Raw genomic sequence first — 18618 nt, forward strand, 5'->3', positions numbered from 1 at the left:
CTTCCAACGCATTTACATCCTTCCTTAAATAAGGTGACCCACACTTTACACAGTGCTCCAGATGTGGTCTTACTAGTGCTCTGTATAACTGAAGCATAACCTCCCTACTTTTGTGTTCAATTCCTCTTGCAATAAATGATAACATTCTATTAGCTTTCCTAATTACTTGCTGCACCTGCATACCAGCCTTTTGTGATTCATGTCCTGTAAACTCTTGGGCCATAAATATAACAGTCGCTAATAAAATAAATAGAGAATTCAGGAGAATCATCTTTAACCAGCAAGTCATTAGAATTTTTAAAATTCATTCATGGGATGTGGGCATCGCTGGTTAGGCCAGCATTTATTGTCCATCCCTAATTGCCCTTCAGAAGGTGGTGGCGAGCTGCCTTCTTGAACCGCTGCAGTCCATGTGGTGTAAGTACACCCACAGTGCTGTTAGGGAGGGAGTTCCAGGATTTTGACCCAGCAACAGTGAAGGAACAATGATATATTTCCAAGTCAGGATGGTGAGTGGCTTGGAGGGGAACTTCCAGGTGGTGGTGTTCCCATGCATCTGCTGCCCTTGTCCTTCTAGGTGGTAGAGGTTGTGGGTTTGGAAGATGCTGCCTAGCGAGCATTGGTGAGTTCCTGCAGTGCATCTTGTAGAATGGGGAACTCACCACCCAGTTCAGAATCATGGGCTGAGTTTAAGCCAGGATTGCCATTTGGATTGTTAAACTATGAAGAGTTGATTGGCCTCCCTGTTGGGAAGCGTCTTTGCAATTTACATCTCTAATTGGTGTGAAAGTGATCAAGTAGCCCAAAGTGTGGGGAAGTGCACCCACAAACTCATACTGGCACACCTTTTAACTGTTGTCCCAAACTTGTGCTATCTCTCCTAAATAATTTAATAATTAATTTTTTTCTTGTTTTTATATTCTCTTAAATTTTGAAAGTTGAGGGACAATCTAATCAAGATGTATTGAAATGATTAAGGAATTTGATAGAGCAGATACAGGGGAATTATTTTCTCTGTTGATGGAGGGATCCAAAAAAAGGTAGCATAATCTTAAATTTGGATCAAAGCCATTTAGGAGTGAAATCAGGAAGCACTTTCACGCAAAGTTTATTGAAAACCTGGAACTCTCTTCCCCAAAATTTGTGCATGTTGGGGGTCAATTGAAATTTTCCATAATGAGATCCATTGTTTTTTTTTGGGCAAGGGCACTGAGGAATTTGGAGGAAGGGCAGGGAAATTAAGCTGATGTATAAATCAGCCATGATCTAACTGGCAGAACAGGCTAGAGATGCTGAATGGTGCCCTTCTCTACACCCACTTTCCTTATTCCCTGATCACTATTTCCTATCACAGTCCCTGCACTGAGGACAAGGGGGTGTAGTTGGGAAGTTTCAATTGTTTTCTCTCACAGAGTCCACAGGCTCCAGAGAACTCAGGTACAAGGTAGCAGCGCAGCCAACATTTGACAAACAAGACCTTCAGCAATACTGAACACACTTAACATTGCAGTGAAGTGTCAGTCTGGAATATGTGCTCAGGTCACAGGCACTTAGGGTCAGATTCTTCATGGAGTCAGGAATGCTCCGTGGCTCTTTAAAAATGGAGGACTAACCAGCTGAGGATGTCCCGTCCTCGTATTCAATAGATTCAATTTTGCTGGTAGGGGTAAGGGGGTGGGGTGTGATTCACACAGAAGGGCAACTAAATTCAGCAGGACCATTTGAACTCAGTGCTGGGCTCAAACTGACCCCATTTTGACTGCTGCAAAGGCTTTAACCTGCAGTGTGGGCGTTACAAATTGATTGATAAAAAACAAAGCTCTGCTGGATGACTTTGATTGACAAGCCATCTGCTGCTAGTTAGGAAAAGAACTGTAGCACATGGTCATGCAGTTTCAATAAAGCTCTTTGTCAACATTTCCCAAAGGGCTATAATTAAGTCATTATGAATGCTTGGCTGAGTTATAAAGGCTATAGGATTCTGAGTTCACTGTTTGAGTCTATTAATTGATTAGCTTTCTTTGATAAGGGGTCTGAATTGAAATTTGTTTTTCTTAGAGATTAACCACTTGAGGAGATTTGAAATCATTGAATGGCTTTATGAGTGAGAGGTTTTCTCACTATAAAGTGTGCAGGAATGAGAACAATATTAGACATTTAGAAGTTTTTTCATCTCCACATGGGTTCTGAGGACTATCCGCGGTGGATACTGGGTGATTGGCTATGGAGGTTGCATGGAGGGCATCAGGGGCCATGGGGTGGGGGCAGAGTGGGGGGGTGGTTGGGGGGGGGCATAGTTGACATTGAATTGTGATGGACGGTATGAGGGGTAGCATGGAAGTGTGAGAAGTGAGGGCTAGAGAGTCTGACACCCCCCCACACATGAAAAATCACACAATTTGAGGTACATTTTACCAAGTTGGGGGGGGGGGCGGTCTGGAGAGTCAGGAAATTTCCCATTTTAGTAGCGAAAATCCAGCCCTTATAGACTAATTGAGCAACTTAAAAAAAATCAACGATGGAAATATTTGTTAGCTAGAACAATGCCAGTCAGGGATGTAGTCTGTCTTTTAAATTAATTCTTGGAGTGCCAATGTCACTAACAAAGCTATACCTATCTGTCCCTGAGGAGATGGTGATATGCTTTCTTCTTGTTTAGGGGCAGTTCAGAGTCCCTAACATGGTGTGGGACTGGAGTCACATAAAAGACATGTAATGACGGCAACTTTATGACTTGAACCATTTGGGTTTTTAATGGTATTCTCCTTTTGCTGGTGCCAATTTTTATGATTAGGTTTTTTTTTTAAAACAGAGTTTTAATTCTCAAACTGCCTTGGTGGGATTTGAACTAGTGCTCTCGAGATTACCAGTCTAGTAACAGGAGCACTTGTCTTGGGGGTGGGAGCAGGGTGGTTAAAATGGATATATCGATGGTTAGTAGCTCAGTTAAAAGTGGTGCTTTCGGTTGTAGTGTGGTGGAACACTATGAAAGTAGCTGTTTCAGTACTTTGTGACAATGTTTTGTCAGTATTGTGTGGTGCTCTGGTCACTTGATCACAGGAAGGATATTATCACCCTTGGGAGGATATGCAATTGAGCAACACTGATGGCGCAGAATTTTCAAAACTTAAATTATGTGGAAAGGTAACTGAATTTGATTTGCTTCCTGTTGGGAACAAGGAAAGTTTATTAAAGCTTTCCAGAGCCTGAAAAATGATTGAATCACCTTTCTTGACTGTGCAAGGGGGACAAGCCAGTTTGCGATAAGCACAATAAAACTCATTGTGAAAAGAAAACATTGTGTCTTCAAACTCTATAATATCAGGGAGGTCTTTTAATTTTTCACCCTAAGTTTAATCATTTACCCAAGAATCAAATAGTACAAGAGACTGCTGTGAGTAAAAATTAATCTGTGTGCTGCTTTTCACATTATTTCATGTAACCTGGCGCTCGCCCTGGTTGAATTAGAACATTCCTTTCTAACTGGGTGAACAATCCCGCTGGTTTGAAAAGCTGCAGAATTGTGAAGAAGTTGGATCAAAGGAGGGCAGCAGAGCAGAAACTGAAAGAAAAGAAAATCAGAGAAAAATATCAAAGATTGGGATTGAGTGCAAGGAAGAAAATGAGTAACCAAGTTCAGATAATGCAATGAAGCCGGAAGCTGAGAGAACAGGTAAGTCCCCAGACTGTCAAGTGGAATTATTTCAATCTAATAAATGTGTTAATGTTGTTACTACTCTTTATATGTGTATGTATTCAGCTGGGTCAGAAATAATGATATAAACGGGCTTTTTAACCACACCCTTCCCAGAAGGTGTGTTGTGGTGGAGGGGGAGGAGGGGTAATGAGATGATAGAAGCAGGAGTTTGGAATGAGAGGGCTGATGTGATGATGGGGTTGGAATCTCACTGGAATAGGAGGAGGCCATTCAGCCCCTCAAGCCTGTCCTACCATTCAGTGAGATCGTTTAGCTGATCTGTATGTTAAATCCATCTTAGTTTCCCAGTTCTGTATCACTTCAAACCCTCATCTAGAAAAAAATTCCAATTTAAAATTATTAATTGAACTGCCATCTACTGATTTCCATGGGAGACACTCCCTCACTTCTTCCAGGAAGTTCCTGCAGAGTTGACTCCAGCAGATGAATAGTCGGTTTTAAGGTTCCAGTGGGGCTGAATCCGGTAAAGAGGGAGAGAGATCAGCATACCTGCAAAACAACGATTTGCAGAGGTACTGTGTGTGGCTGCTAGCTCTGAGTCAAACTTCCAGCACTTGTTCTTTCAGAACACCCCCCAATAGAAAGACACTGGGGCAGCTTTTCAGTTCACTTTTAACTCCTTCTTTGTACATTCCAAGTGAGAATCGAATTCACAAATCTGTCTGGGCATTGCTCACAGAATTTCTTGATGAGAGATAATGCTTATCTCCTATTATGCCCCATTGTCTCCACCCGAGGGAGCAATTAGTTTCTGGATGTCTTTAGAAGTACCTTGTCCAGGAACAGGGTGGTGTTTTTTTACCTCTTAGGGAGTCACCCTGCAGCATTCCAGCCAATGGCTTGTGCGCATTTTTAAAAACTCAGGTCTTATTTTTAAAGTCTAATATTTCCTGATGCAATTCGGTGTTCTTCCTTCATTATCATGACAGATCACAGGCTTGTTGCTTCCCCCAGCATTTCTTTACTAACCCTACCATTCCTGCAGGCCCTCAGTGACTGGAGCTGTATTTAACCTCCCCTGACTCTATAAGGCCAACGCTCAATATTTCCTGCGGTGTATTGCCTGAATTATCAACACCCAAGGTCAGAGACTAATTGTAAGGGATATTTCAATAGATTTTCCATTGGTCATAACACCTCAGTTCCCCAGCTTTGGCCCTTGGGAGAGCCGACATGACTAAAGCTGTAAAAAAAATTACATTCTTGGTATGCAGGCATTTGTGGCAAAGTCTGGCATTTTGATAGTGGTCCTGAGAAGGTAGTGATGGGCCTTCCTTTTGGTTTGATATGACTGAGGGATTTGCTAGGCCACTCCAGCAGCCAGTGAATGGCTCACATAATTCCAGATTGGGTAAGGACAGCATACTTCCTTCCCTAAAAGGATATCGGTGAATCAGTAATCTGACTGGTTAATATGTTACAAAAACAAAAATAGCTGGAAAAACTCAGCAGGTCTGACAGCATCTGTGGAGAGGAACACAGTTAACGTTTCGAGTCCGTGTGACTCTTCATTAGAACTGTTTCAGTTTCAGTTCATTCAGTTCTGATGAAGAGTCACACGGACTCGAAACGTTAACTGTGTCCCTCTTCTCAGATGCTGTCAGACCTGCTGAGTTTTTCCAGCTATTTTTGTTTTTGTTTCAGATTTCCAGCGTCCGCAGCATTTTGCTTTTATCTTAGTGGTTAATATGCTACTTTTACTACTACCAATTTTAAAAAGCATTTGAACTGAATTCAATTTCTCAAACTACCTTAATAGGATTTGAACTCACATCCCTCCTGAGTGTGCTCTATTCAGTAATATTTATTCATTTATTTTCTTAGCACAAGGGTACATCAACAAAATACCCTCTCTGTATTCCGATCTGCAAAACAAGGCTTCACACGTTGAGAAGGGGCACTCCCACGTCTGGGAACAAGAGTTTGGTTGTAAATTAAACGTGGTCAAAAAGGGAAAAGGAGGATTTGAACCATGTCACTACCACATTCCTTCTCTGTGTCTGTCATGGCTTTCCACCGGCACATCGCCCACTCCAGGCTGGGATTATTTGTCTTTGCAACACTCACCTGCTTTCAGCTGTCTGCAACCTTACAAAGCTGTGGTAGGAAGCAGAATAATTTCAGCAGCATCCCTGAAGCTCAGTACAGCAGCAACCCCTGCCCAACTTCTGGGGTGATATTGGTTCTTTACCACATGGTGCACATCTTTCTTGACATGGTCCAACCAAATCCCTTCCCAACAGGTGAGAGTCTTCCTTTTATACTGACAAGAGTACTGGGCAACAGGTCCATGCAACAAAGGAGGGATATAAGAACCAGGATTGTTAGCACCAAACTTTTAAGAAGAGATATTCCCACCAACAGCCCTTTTAAGAACATAAGAACTTTCCAAATAGAATCTGATGTAGGCTTTTCAATCCCTCAAGCCTGCTCCTCATTCAATAATATCATGACTCATCTTCAACCTCAGTTCTACTTCTCTGCCCAATCCCAATTCCCTAGATTCCTTTAGAGTCCAAAATTCTATCAATCTCTGTCTTAAATGTACTTGACAACCAAGCATCCATCTCTGGGGTAGAGGATGCCAAAGATGCACAACATTCCACATGAAGAAACTTCCCCTTATCTCAGCCCTAAATGCTCAATCACTTATTATGGGACTGTGCCATCCAGCTCTAGGCTCTACAGCCAGGGCAAACAGCCTCTTGGCATCTAGAGGGGGAATTAGTGGAGAGGTAGCTCAAAAATGTTTTATAGATGCTCATTATTGAAACAGCCAAGCTTTCTTAAAGAGTTCCCACCGCAGCTTTACAGGCAATAGGCCAAATATACTGCCATTTGACTGGACCAATAACTCCAGCCTGTTTGCATTCCCATTAGTAGCCATGCTTAATAAATGTATTTGGATGTGCACTTGCGATGCCATGGCATACAGGGCTATGGTACTGGTGCTGGAAAATGGGATTAGAATAGTTAGGTACTTGTTTGGCTGGCGCAGACTCAATGGACCGAAGGGCCTTTTTCTGTGCTGTAGACCTCTATGATTCTATGACTCTAAAAGTGTATTAATCTCAGTTTTTAAATTTTCAGTTGAACCCCAGCCTCAACAGTTTTCTGGGGGAGAGAGTTCCAGATTTCCATTCCCCTTTGTGTGAAAAGTGCTTCCAGACATCACCCCTGAATGGCCTGGCTCTCATTGTAATGTTCTGTCCCCTTTGCTCTGGACTGCCCCATATCCACAACCAGAGGAAATAGCTTCTCTCCATCGACCCTGTCAACTCCTTTAATTATCTTAAACACTTTGCCATTAGATTACCATTTAATCTTCTCGGTTCAAGTGAGTGCAAGCCAAGTCTATACAACCTTTCTTCATAATTTAACCCTTTTAAAATTTTTAGGCCCACCATTTCTGACTGAGGAATAGTCAGAACACTTGCCTGTTTATCCTAACTTGCATCAACTTCCCTTCCCCTATCACACTCCCACTGTGCTCAAGGCCTACATTTACTTTCAGTTCAGCAAAGCCTTAATTTTAAAATTCTCACCTTTTATTTTAAATCCCTTAACGTCCCCATCCTTCCCTATCCCGGTAACATCTTCCAACCCTCCCAGGTCTCACCCCAGATTTTAATCTCTCCACCATTGGTGGCTATGCTTTCAGTTTATGAGGCTCTAAGCTCTGGAATTCTCTCCCTGAACCTCTGCCCAACTCCCTCTCCCTCTCCACCAGCTTTTAAGATGCTCCTTAAAACCTACCATTTTGACCAAGCTTATGGTCACCTCTCCTCATATCTCTTTTCTGGTTTGGTGTTGAACGATGATAACAATCCTGTGACCTTGGAACATTTTACGGCAATAAAGGGCCAAATAAATGCAGGTTGTTGTTGTGATCCATGAGATAGGCTACCTTTGGGAACCATTTGATGAATGGAGTTCTGGGAGTGATCTTTCTAGACTCTCTTGGGTTTTCACAATGTGCTTAAATTATACAGAAGAAGGTCTTATAATAAAATAGAACATTTGGTGATAACACCAAGCTAGGTCGTATTTAGGAGAGTTTGATTGGCTATGGATAGATAACATTGAGGGGTAAAGGAATGGTTAATAAATTTTAATGTGGATAAATGTAAGGTGATATACAATTGAAGCGGCAGCAGGAAATTTAGAGGGATCCATTAGCACATCATTACCGCAGTCTAACATTACGGACAAAACTCCTTTGCATAGATAGTACCTTATCACACCGTCTGCTGCTAACACAAGATGGCGGCGCAAGATGGCCGCTGATACTGTCTGCATATTTAACCACTCAAATGCAGAGACGTCATTGTGAGCACCTGCAGCCTTTTACAGTTGCTAGTTAATAGTAATGTTTCTTAAATAGCTGCGCTCGGTGCTGGCTGCTTTAGAAATTGAAGTTCCAGCAGCGGTTTCAATTCCCCCTGGCCCGCCATGATTTCCTTTGCTTCACCAGTGTATGTAGCAGCAGCGGTGAAGCAACCAGTTTCTGCTTAGTTTTGGTCATATATTGTGTAGCTTGCTTACTTCATGATGTTTGGACCTACCCATTTTCTTCTTAGTAACTTTGAGTTGCACATTGATAATCACGGCCAGGATTGTAGACACCCTCCAAAGACTGACAATATGTGCTACCGTACAGAGAGTCACTTGTTCTCATTAGGATTGCCGCGAGTTTAAATTTTGCTTAAGAAAGATGAGAAACTAAATGGAGAGGATGAATATCACACTGAGGTTGGGGGAATGAGTAGAGATCTGATCTCTACCACTCGCAGTGATGTCATGGAGTAGAATGGTGCAGCACCCGCGTTGGCAGCAAATGCAGCCATCTTATCATAGCCACCAGCCACAAAGCGAAGCATTGCAATACCAACTGTGACTGGAAATTGTGGGGACCCACTCAACAGAAACTGGGCAATTTTAAAGGCTCTGGTATTATCCACGTTCCTGCTTCCAAAATGCTACCCCACATGTGATCACTCTTTGAGTGAAAGACCTCCTCATATCCACCCTAAATTTCCCTTTTACAAATAGTTTGAACCTGGACTCCATTGGGTTACTTTCGCGGTTTAGTTTGAAATTGTTTCCCAGATATTCGTCTCTATATACATCAGCACAGTCATGGCTGTCCCAGTACAGATTCAACAAATGGCATCTCCCTGACAATGAGGGAGGTTGCCCAGGTATGTCCTGTCCATAAAAGACAGGACAAATCCAATCCAACGAGTTACCATCCTGTCAGTCTACTCTCAACCACCAGCAAAGTGATGGAAGTTGTCAACTACACAGCAATGACTGATGCTCAGTTTGGGTTCCGCCACAACACTCAGCTCCAGACCTCGTTACAGCTTTGTCCAAACATGGAGAAAAGAGCTGAACTCCAGAGACAAGGCCTGAACCTTTGTCCTTGGCATCAAGGTAGCATTTGACCAAATGTGGCAACAAGAAGCTGCATGGAGATCAGGTGAAAACTCTTTAGAGCTTGGAGTCATACCTGGCACAGCGGAAAATGGTTGTATTGTTTGGAGCCCTGGAATTCCTACCACTTTTAATGGCAAGGGTTTGTCACTTCATTTGTGCAAAATGACCTTTATTCCTCAATTCATACCTGTGACAAACAGCAAGGACACCAATCTCCTACTGAACTTGGTTGACAAGGAAGTGAATGAGAGTGCTGGGCATGTCGATGTTATGTCCAAGATGTCTGTGTAATCAGTGAAATTTGTTTATTCAGTGCTACATACAGTAAACATTTTATTCATCAGATAATGCCTTGAGTAGAATTGGCTTTTGTGTTGGCAGAATAGAATTCCAGTAGCTAGGCTACATCCTACACACATCATCATCATTAGCCTTGTTCTGTAAGTTAATTGCCTGAGGGTTTCTCCACATTATCCTTGGCCCATACAAGAACAAGCACTAGTAATCTGTAGAACAAGGTATCATTCTGAGTGTGAATGGTATCCTTTGCAAAATAATAAAAGAAATATGATTGTTAGACCTGTTGAAATTATAGTTCCTTATGTTGAAAATTGCTGGTTAATTGCCTGGTTACCTACAAAATAGGATACACTGATCTGAGCAGCTCTATTTCACAAACGCTGTAGTGCCTCACTTTTCAATTCAGTGCACCTTGTCAATGGTAGATCAGGACAACCTTCTCTCCAACACCCTCCTTTGCAAAGAACATGGTGGTAGTTTTACAGTTCACTCAGGGAGTCCATGTTCCTGTGGCAACCTTCACTTTTTACGGATAGTGATGGTAGAGGCTTCAATATTCTTTCCATCACATGGCTGACCAGGACTCTTTCCCGCTCTTACCGCCTGCCATTAGCGTGTGTTGGAAGGAATTGCAGATTAATACTCAACCTGGAAAAACTCAGCAGGTCTGGCAGCATCGGCGGAGAAGAAGAGTTGACGTTTTGAGTCCTCATGACCCTTCAACAGAACTAGGTGAATCCAAGGAGAGAGGTGAAATATAAGCTGGTTTAAGGTGGGGGGGGGGGGGGGGGGGGGGGGGGGGGTGGTGGGGGGTTGGGGGGGATGGTTTGGGTGGGGGGATTTGGGTGGGGGGAGAGAAGTGGAGGGGGTGGTGTGGTTGTAGGGACAAACAAGCAGTGATAGAAGCAGATCATCAAAAGATGTCACAGACAACAGAACAAATGAACACAGGTGTTAAAGTTGGTGATATTATCTAAACAAATGTGCTAATTAAGAATGGATGGTAGGGCACTCAAGGTATAGCTCTAGTGGGGGTGGGGGGACCATAAAAGATTTAAAAATAATGGAAATAGATGGGAAAAGAAAAATCTATGTAATTTATTGGAAAAAACAAAAGGAAGGGGGAAGAAACAGAAAGGGGGTGGGGATGGAGAAGGGAGCTCAAGACTTAAAGTTGCTGAATTCAATATTCAGTCCGGAAGGCTGTAAAATGCCTAGTCAGAAGACTAGGTTTAACACCTATGTGTTCTTTTGTTCTGTTGTCTGTGACATCTTTTGATGATCTGCTTCTATCACTGCTTGTTTGTCCCTACAACAATACTACCCCCCTCCACTTCTCTCCCCCCACCCAAACCCCCCCACCCAAACACCACCACCCCCCCCCCCGCCCCTCCCACACACCTTAAACCAGCTTATATTTCACCCCTTCCTTGGATTCACCTAGTTCTGTTGAAGGGTCATGAGGACTCGAAACGTCAACTCTTTTCTTCTCTGCCGATGCTGCCAGACCTGCTGAGTTTTTCCAGGTAATTCTGTTTTTGTTTTGGATTTCCAGCATCTGCAGTTTTTTTGTTTTTAATACTCAACCTGTTTGGTCATATTATGAACACATCCTCCTTGGCTATCAAGTCCTGTGGGCGGGGGGGGGTTGGGTTGTGGGGGAGGGGGTGAGACAGGGACTTGAATTCTGAGCTTCTGGTTCAAATGTGGGATGTTGTGCCACAGGACCTGCTTAAAGAACGCAAGACAAGCAGTAATGAAAAGAGATAACTTAGCCCCCACAGTAATTGTTTCATATTTATGGCTAGTCAGTTTACAACCAGTTTCATGATGTTGCATTTAAACATTTTTATTAATCTTTATCTTTGTCATTGAGTTTCACCATGCAGCCTGTAGCCAAAACATACACACAGCCCATTCTCTATTGCACATAGAACACATGGATATCCAGACTGAGTGATTCACCCTGTGAAAGACATACATCACTTACATAGTGGCAAGCATACTGAGGTAATTATGTTTTATTTATCTGTGTAGTATACCTTCAAGAATAATGCTTGTTAAGGAAGATCAAATGATCTTTAGTGCCAAATAGGAGAATAGTGTGGTCTAACTCAGTTGTCAGTAATTAGAGTCAGTTGTGTAGAGATAGAGTTCGAGTTGAAAGCACACACATAGTTGCTACTGAGTACCTTGTAAATAAACTTAAAGTTTCCATCTGAGAAGTGTCTGCGGATCAATTTTATCAATAGTACCAACTTGGCCACCAACCATAACAACCTGGCGACGAGCATAAAACAAGTTTAACAGAAGAAATCAAGTGAAAAAAAATCAGCACTGTACCTCGACCAGTAATTGTAAGTAGAAGTTCCATCAAATTCACAGAGTTATTCCCTCTTGAAATGCCACAATTTGGAAGGATTGATCCTTTTGATCCAGCATGGATGATTGGTCTCATTACATTGAATATCTCACGTTCTTTTTTCAAGCAAATGAGGTTACGGGGGAAGAGAAGAGGCGAGTACATGTGGGAATAAAACCTATGGCTTGATTTGAAGTTTGCTGGTACCCAGTGCCCCAGATTCAGAACATTTTGATGAATTAGTGGATCTTGTGAAGGGTCATTATCAACCAAAGCCCTCAGTAACAATGCAAAGGTTTAAGTTTAATTCGGGAAATACAGACCTGGGCGAGACAGTTGCATGCTATGTGGCAAATCTGAAGTAGTTAACAGAACATTGTGAGTTTGGTACATCTCTAAACGACATGCTCAAAGGTCGTTTGGTGTGTGGGGTGAATGGGGACACAAAGTGAATTTAGATTTCAAGAAGGTGCTAGAGATAGCGCTGGCCATGGAAAGCACAGTAAGAGATTCAAAAGCCACACAGGTTGCACAAAATGACTCCGTCCTCCACATTGGGCAGGACACCCCAGCCAAAAAGGAATAAAAAATGCGAGACTCTGCCGAGAAGTGGGAAACAGCCCCCGCTAGTCGAAAAATAAGGAAAAATGACTTAGCAGTGAAACCAAAGAATAATTTCAATAGAGATGGAAACACGCAGTCTTTTAATGATTGGCAGTTTAAAAAGATCGAATGCTATTATTGTTACAGAAATGGACATATAATGAGACAGTGTAAGGAAAGATTCAAGCAGGCTTGTAAACAAAGGACAAAATCCAACGAGATCAACAATGTGGAAGAGCCTGAAGCAACAAATTCAGACATTTACTCGTTGCTTAATCTGAAAGTTGGAAAGACAGAACCAATATTTGTAATAGTGAAAGTAAATGGCCGACCTGTCAGAATGGAAGTGGACACGGGAGCTTCCAATACAGTTATTGGGGAACAGATATCTGAATAATGGGGAACATCAATTAAACTTAGAAGAAACAACTGCCCAATTAAAAAGATACACGGGTGAAGACATTCAAGTCAAAGGCACAAGTAGATTAACTTTCCATTACAGAAGCCAATCAGAAAAGCTACCAGTGTTAGTATTGAGAGGCAGAGGACCAAACCTTCTAGGGTGAAACTGGCTAAGGGAAATCAGTCTGGGTTGGCAACTGAGATTCCAAAAGGAAGCTGGAAACGTTCCTTTTTTGGAAAAGGAATGTGTAAGGACTCAACAACCTGAATAAACGCAGGCTACCTTAAGCCACTCGAAGAGACCATGCTTGATGACAGAGTTTGAGATGAGGTGATCAGCCTTCGCAAGGAGAAAGAAAACATGATGAAAGACCTTCACACACACTACAAGATTCACTTAGGTCAAAGTTTGTAACACTGGAAAAGTACAAAGAGAAACAGAAAGAATTCAGCACCTCTCTGAATAAACTGAAGAATGAATTGGTAGAGAAGACACAACAATGTTAAATTTTCCAGGAGGCAGCAAACAAGGACAAAAAAGAAAACAAAAACAGAATTACCTGGAAAAACTCAGCAGGTCTGGTAGCATCGGCGGAGAAGAAAATTGTTGACATTTTGAGTCCTCATGACCCTTCAACAGAACTGGGTGAATCCAAGGAGAGGGGTGAAATATAAGCTGGTTTAAGGTTTGTGGAGGGGTGGGGGGGCGGGGGGCGGTGGATGGGTGGTGGGGGAGAGGTGGAGGGAGGTGGTGTTGTTGTAGGGATAAGCAAGCAGTGATAGGAGCAGATAATCAAAATATGTCACAGACAAAAGAACAAAAGAACACAGAGGTGTTGAAGTTGGTGATATTATCTAAATGAATGTGCTAATTAAGAATGGATGGTACGGCACTCAAGGTATAGCTCTAGTGGGGGTGGGGGGGGCATAAAAGATTTTAAAATAATGGAAATACATGGGAAAAGAAAAATCTATATAAATTATTGGAAAAAAACAAAAGGAAGGGGGAAGAAACAAAGAGGATGGGGATGGAGGAGGGAGTTCAAGATCTAAAGTTGTTGAATTCAATATTCAGTCCGGAAAGCTGTAAAGTGCCTAGTCGGAAGATGAGGTGCTGTCCCTCCAGTTTGCTTTGGGCTTCACTGGAACAATGCAGCAGGCCAGGAACAGACATGTGGGCAAGAGAGCAGGGTGGAGTGTTAAAATGGCAAGCGACAGGGAGGTTTGGGTCATTCTTGCGGACAGACCGCAGGTGTTCTGCAAAGCGGTCGCCCAGTTTACATTAAGTCTCTCCAATGTAGAGGAGATCGCATTGGAAGCAACGAATGCAGTAGACTAAGTTGGGGGAAATGCAAGTGAAATGCTGCTTCACTTGAAAAGTGTTTGGGCCCTTGGACGGTGAGGAGAGAGGAAGTGAAGAGGCAGGTGTTGCATCTTTTGTGTGGGCATGGGGAGGTGCCATAGGTGGGGGTTGAGGAGTAGTGGGTGATGGAGGAGTGGACCAGGGTGTCCCAGAGGGAACGATCCTTACGAAATGCCGCCGGGGGGGTGAAGGGAAGATGTGTTTGGTGATGGCATCATGCTGGAGTTGGCGGAAATGGCGGAGGATGATCCTTTGAATGCGGAGACTGGTGGGGTGATAAGTGAGGACAAGGGGGACCCTATCATGTTTCTGGGAGGGAGGAGAAGGCGTGAGGGCGGGAGATGGGCCGGACATGGTTGAGGGCCCTGTCAACGACTGTGGGTGGAAAATCTCAGTTAAGGAAGAAGGAGGACATGTCAGAGGAACTGTTTTTGAATGTAGCATCATCAGAACAGATGCGATGGAGGCGAAGGAACTGAGAGAATGGGATGGAGTCCTTACAGGAAGTGGGGTGTGAGGAGCTGTAGTCGAGGTAGCTGTGGTAGTCGGTAGGCTTGTAATGGATATTGGTGAACAGTCTATCACCAGAGATTGAGACAGAGCGGTCAAGAAAGGGAAGGGAAGTGTCAGAGATGGACCATGTGAAAATGATGGAGGGGTGGAGATTGGAAGCAAAATTAATAAATTTTTCCAAGTCCCGACAAGAGCATGAAGCAGCACTGAAGTAATCATCGATGTACCAGAGAAAGATTTGTGGAAGGGGTCCGGAGTAGGACTGGAACAAGGAATGTTCCACATACCCCATAAAGAGGCAGGCATAACTGGGGCCCATGCGGGACAAAAAAGAGATGGAAAAGCTGAAGAATCAGCTACATGAAGCCAAAGATGCTTTGGAAGCGAAAGTCACAGAATTTTCTAAGAAGCAGACAGATAATAACTTTATGGGAGACTCAACCACTGAGCTCAGACGAGTCGAGCTTGTGTCTGAAAGAAGTCTGGTCAATAGTGAAGTCGAAAAGAAGGCTGAGATTAAAGTCAGTGCTAGAAAGAAGAAGGCATGTAGAAAGAAGATACAGAAATACTAATAGGGCTTTAATCCTGACAGCATACGAATACAATATCGTGCATAGGCCTGGCAAACGCTGATGCACTTAATCTTTATAAGAAAATGATGAGGACATCCCAGTTCCACAGGAACTTGTTTTATTGCTAAATTTCTTAGATTCCTCGCCAGTATGCACTTGAGAGATTAGAGACTGGGCAAGTCTGGACCCGGTCCTATCTCAAGTACAAGGACAAGTGCTTCATGGTTGTCACAAGAGCCTGCATGTGACAAAATGAAACCATGCTTTAATAGAAGACATGAAATAACCAGTCAGGATGGCATCTTATTGTCAGGAGCACGAGCGATAGTAGAGGCTCCGATGGAGAGAATGTGGGAGCCACTGTTAATTGAACTGCACAGCGCACATCCAGGAATATCTCGATTGAAGACCATAGCACGCAGCTACCTATGGTGACCCTGGGATGGATGGTGAAATAGATAGTTTAGTGAAGAATTGTGTGCAATGTCAGCAATTGTAAAAGTTACCAACAGCCCTGTTACACCCTTGGGAGCGGCCAGGAAAACCATGGGTGCGGTTACACATTGACAATGTGGGACCTTTCGTGGGAACAATGTTTCTGCTCATTGTTGATACCCACTCAAAATGGATGGACATATATGAGGTGAAGTCACCAACGTTGACTGCTACAATTGAGAAGCTATGTCAAAGTTTTGCCATTAATGGATTAACAGAAGTAGTGGTTTCTGACAACGGCACAGCATTTATCAGGGCTGAGTTTCAGCCCCAACGGTGTCATTCATCTAAACACTTCATCATACCACGCTTCCTCAAGTGGACTGACTGAAAGGATGGTTCAAATGTCCAAGGCAGGCATGAAGAAGCTAACTGGGGATTCCTCAGCAACCAAGCTAGCACACTTTCTTTTCCATTATAGGACCACCCCTCACACAACAACAGGTGTCACACCTGCTGAGCTATTGATGAAAGGCTGTCTTAGGACGAGATTGAGCTTAAAAATGGCAAATTTAGAAAAGAAGGTGGAAAGGAGCCAGGGCAGCCAGGAAACTAGAGACAACTGGCATAGCCGTGAAAGGAAATTTACTGTGGGGGGAGACGGTATATGTGAAGACCTTCGGTGAAGGACCAAAGAGGTTACCGGGTGAAATAAGTGCAGTGACAGGACTTCTATCTTACCAGGTGGAGGTGGAAGGCCAAGTCATATGGAGACATGTGGATCATTTAAGGAATAGAGAAACAGATCATCAAGCATTGATTCCACCAGTGATCACGACTGTGTCAGCGTTTCCTGTTGAGAGAACTCAACCCAGTACAGACATGTCTGATGTTCCTGTAAGAGTTGAGGATACAGATCGAAGCACCTGATGTTCAGGCAACTCTGGAAAAGGAGGTTCCTGACAAAGCATCTGAAGTTGTGGAGCCGAGACACTCTACACGCATAAGGAAACCGCCTGAGAGACTGAACTTGTAAATTCCTTACCCAAAGTAAATATTTTGTTAAAAGCAAAATACTGCGGATGCTGGAAATCTGAAACAAAACAGAAAATGCTGGAAAAACTCAGCAAGTCTAACAGCATCCGTGGAGGGAGAAACAGAGTTAAATTTCGAGTCCACGTGACTCTCATACGGACTCAAAACATTAACTCTTTTTTTCTCTCCACAGATGCTGTTAGACCTGCTGAGCTTTTCCAGCATTTTCTATAAATATTTTGTTGTCTTGAGAAATTTGTATTTGTAAATATAAAATGTATATTCGAGTAAAGGGGAAGGGATGTTGTAATTATGGTTTAATTCGTGTGTAATATACCTTTAAGAACAATACTTTTTAGGGAAGATTACATGATCTTTAGCACCCAATAGGAAAGTAGCATCGGCTAGCTCATTAGTCAGTAGCTAGAGTTAGTTGCGTAGAGATAAAGTTTGAGTTGAAAACACACACGTATTTGCCACTGAGTACCTTGTAAATAAACTCAAAGTTTCCACCTAATAAGTGTCTGCGGATTAACTTTATCAATAGTATTAACTCAGTACCACTCAACACATACACAATGTGCAATGAGAAGTGATAGACACATATACACAAAATTGCTTTAGTCTCTCACACAGTCACAGATGAGCACTGTCTCTTTTGAATTACATGCAAAATTGAATAATAATTAATTATGCTTGCTAACAAAGTCTTTTGTTTCTATTTTGTAGATATAATCAAGATACTTGTACAAAACACTACAGAAATACAGCACAACTATATAAAGGTGAGATCAGTGAAACAGTCAGAGAATTTCAGTGTTCTTGGGTTGAACAGAAAGTGTTGAAAATGGAAAGCATCTCTGAGAGGTAGCATCTTTAACACTCATAACAATCTCTAAATGAAGAAAGGGTAACAGAAGCCAATTCAGCACACTCAACTTTTCCATTGTCCCGACCACTTTTATCTTGAAATGAGAGATGATTCTATCTGCTCAATAAGGAATCTGCCTGTCTCCGTTTATAGTGTTTCAAATGAATCCACATTCACTACACTGGAGTGTGAAGCAGTTTAACCAAGTCCCCATTCACTATGGGAGAAACTTCATTCAACTGATTCCACCTTTGTAGGAACCAGAGTTACAATTTTTACTCCAGAGGAGAAGGCAGCAAAGCAAGCGACTGCCAGACTCAGCCCGGGGTCTGCCTAAAACAATCATTAGGCCCTCTGCATGCATTAGTTGGAGCTGAAGCCCTGATCTAGGAATTTGGGCTTGCATGCGCAAAAGCTCCACTCAGACTTTCCTGGTGTGAATACAGCCTAGCAAGTGGCTACCATGTGAACAGCTCCCTGAATTTCACCCCACAATCACCACCTCCCTATCCCTTACCCTCCTAGTACTCACCTGAAGACTGCTGGTGGTAGGGCAGGCGAACCCAGGTCAAAATGCTGTCTGCTCACCCAAATTATTCAATTGAGCCCTGAGACCCTATTTTGTGTGTCACTCAGGCCTTCAGGGTGTGGCCCTGTTGGTTATGTGCCCAGAAACAGGGCCGTAAACAACTTTCTACCTCAGTGTGTCTGTTTCTGTGCAGGGATCTTTGTTACCCTTTCATTGTCCCTTTACGTTCCTTTTTCTAAGCTCAACAAACAGAAACTGAACATAATACCATGCAAGAGATTTCATTGATCCTTCATAAAGCACCGTTAATAGTTCCATGGATTCATGGTTGCTGCTTTACGTATCAACACTTTGTTTGCATTAGCAACCATTGTCTTACAAACAAAAATAACAATATCAAATTATAAGTGACCAGTCTCTCTGAATCATTTCATCGTTTTTTATCCTTTCATGGGATGTGGACGTCACTGGCAATG

At 42.8% G+C, this 18618-nt stretch overlaps 1 protein-coding gene across 10 annotated transcripts in view; it reads left to right on the forward strand.

Moving 5' to 3' along the window:
- prom2 (prominin 2) overlaps positions 1-18618 on the forward strand; it is a 132627-nt gene that overhangs the window by 12955 nt on the left and 101054 nt on the right. For 7 of the 10 annotated variants that reach the window (XR_005945621.1, XM_041209241.1, XM_041209243.1 and 4 more), the window contains exons 2-4: positions 3469-3673; positions 5543-5961; positions 17472-17527. The exons of 1 other annotated variant lie outside the window; for it this stretch is intronic. Coding sequence is in view for 8 of the 9 variants with exons in the window: in XM_041209241.1 (XP_041065175.1) it covers positions 5691-5961; positions 17472-17527 (327 nt within the window). In the remaining variant the exon portion in view is untranslated. The remainder of the gene's footprint in view (positions 1-3468; positions 3674-5542; positions 5962-17471; positions 17528-18618) is intronic. 2 more of the 10 variants (XM_041209247.1, XM_041209248.1) reach the window with 2 other exon arrangements.

Source organism: Carcharodon carcharias, chromosome 17 (genome assembly GCF_017639515.1).
Source record: "Carcharodon carcharias isolate sCarCar2 chromosome 17, sCarCar2.pri, whole genome shotgun sequence".
NCBI lineage: Eukaryota > Metazoa > Chordata > Chondrichthyes > Lamniformes > Lamnidae > Carcharodon > Carcharodon carcharias.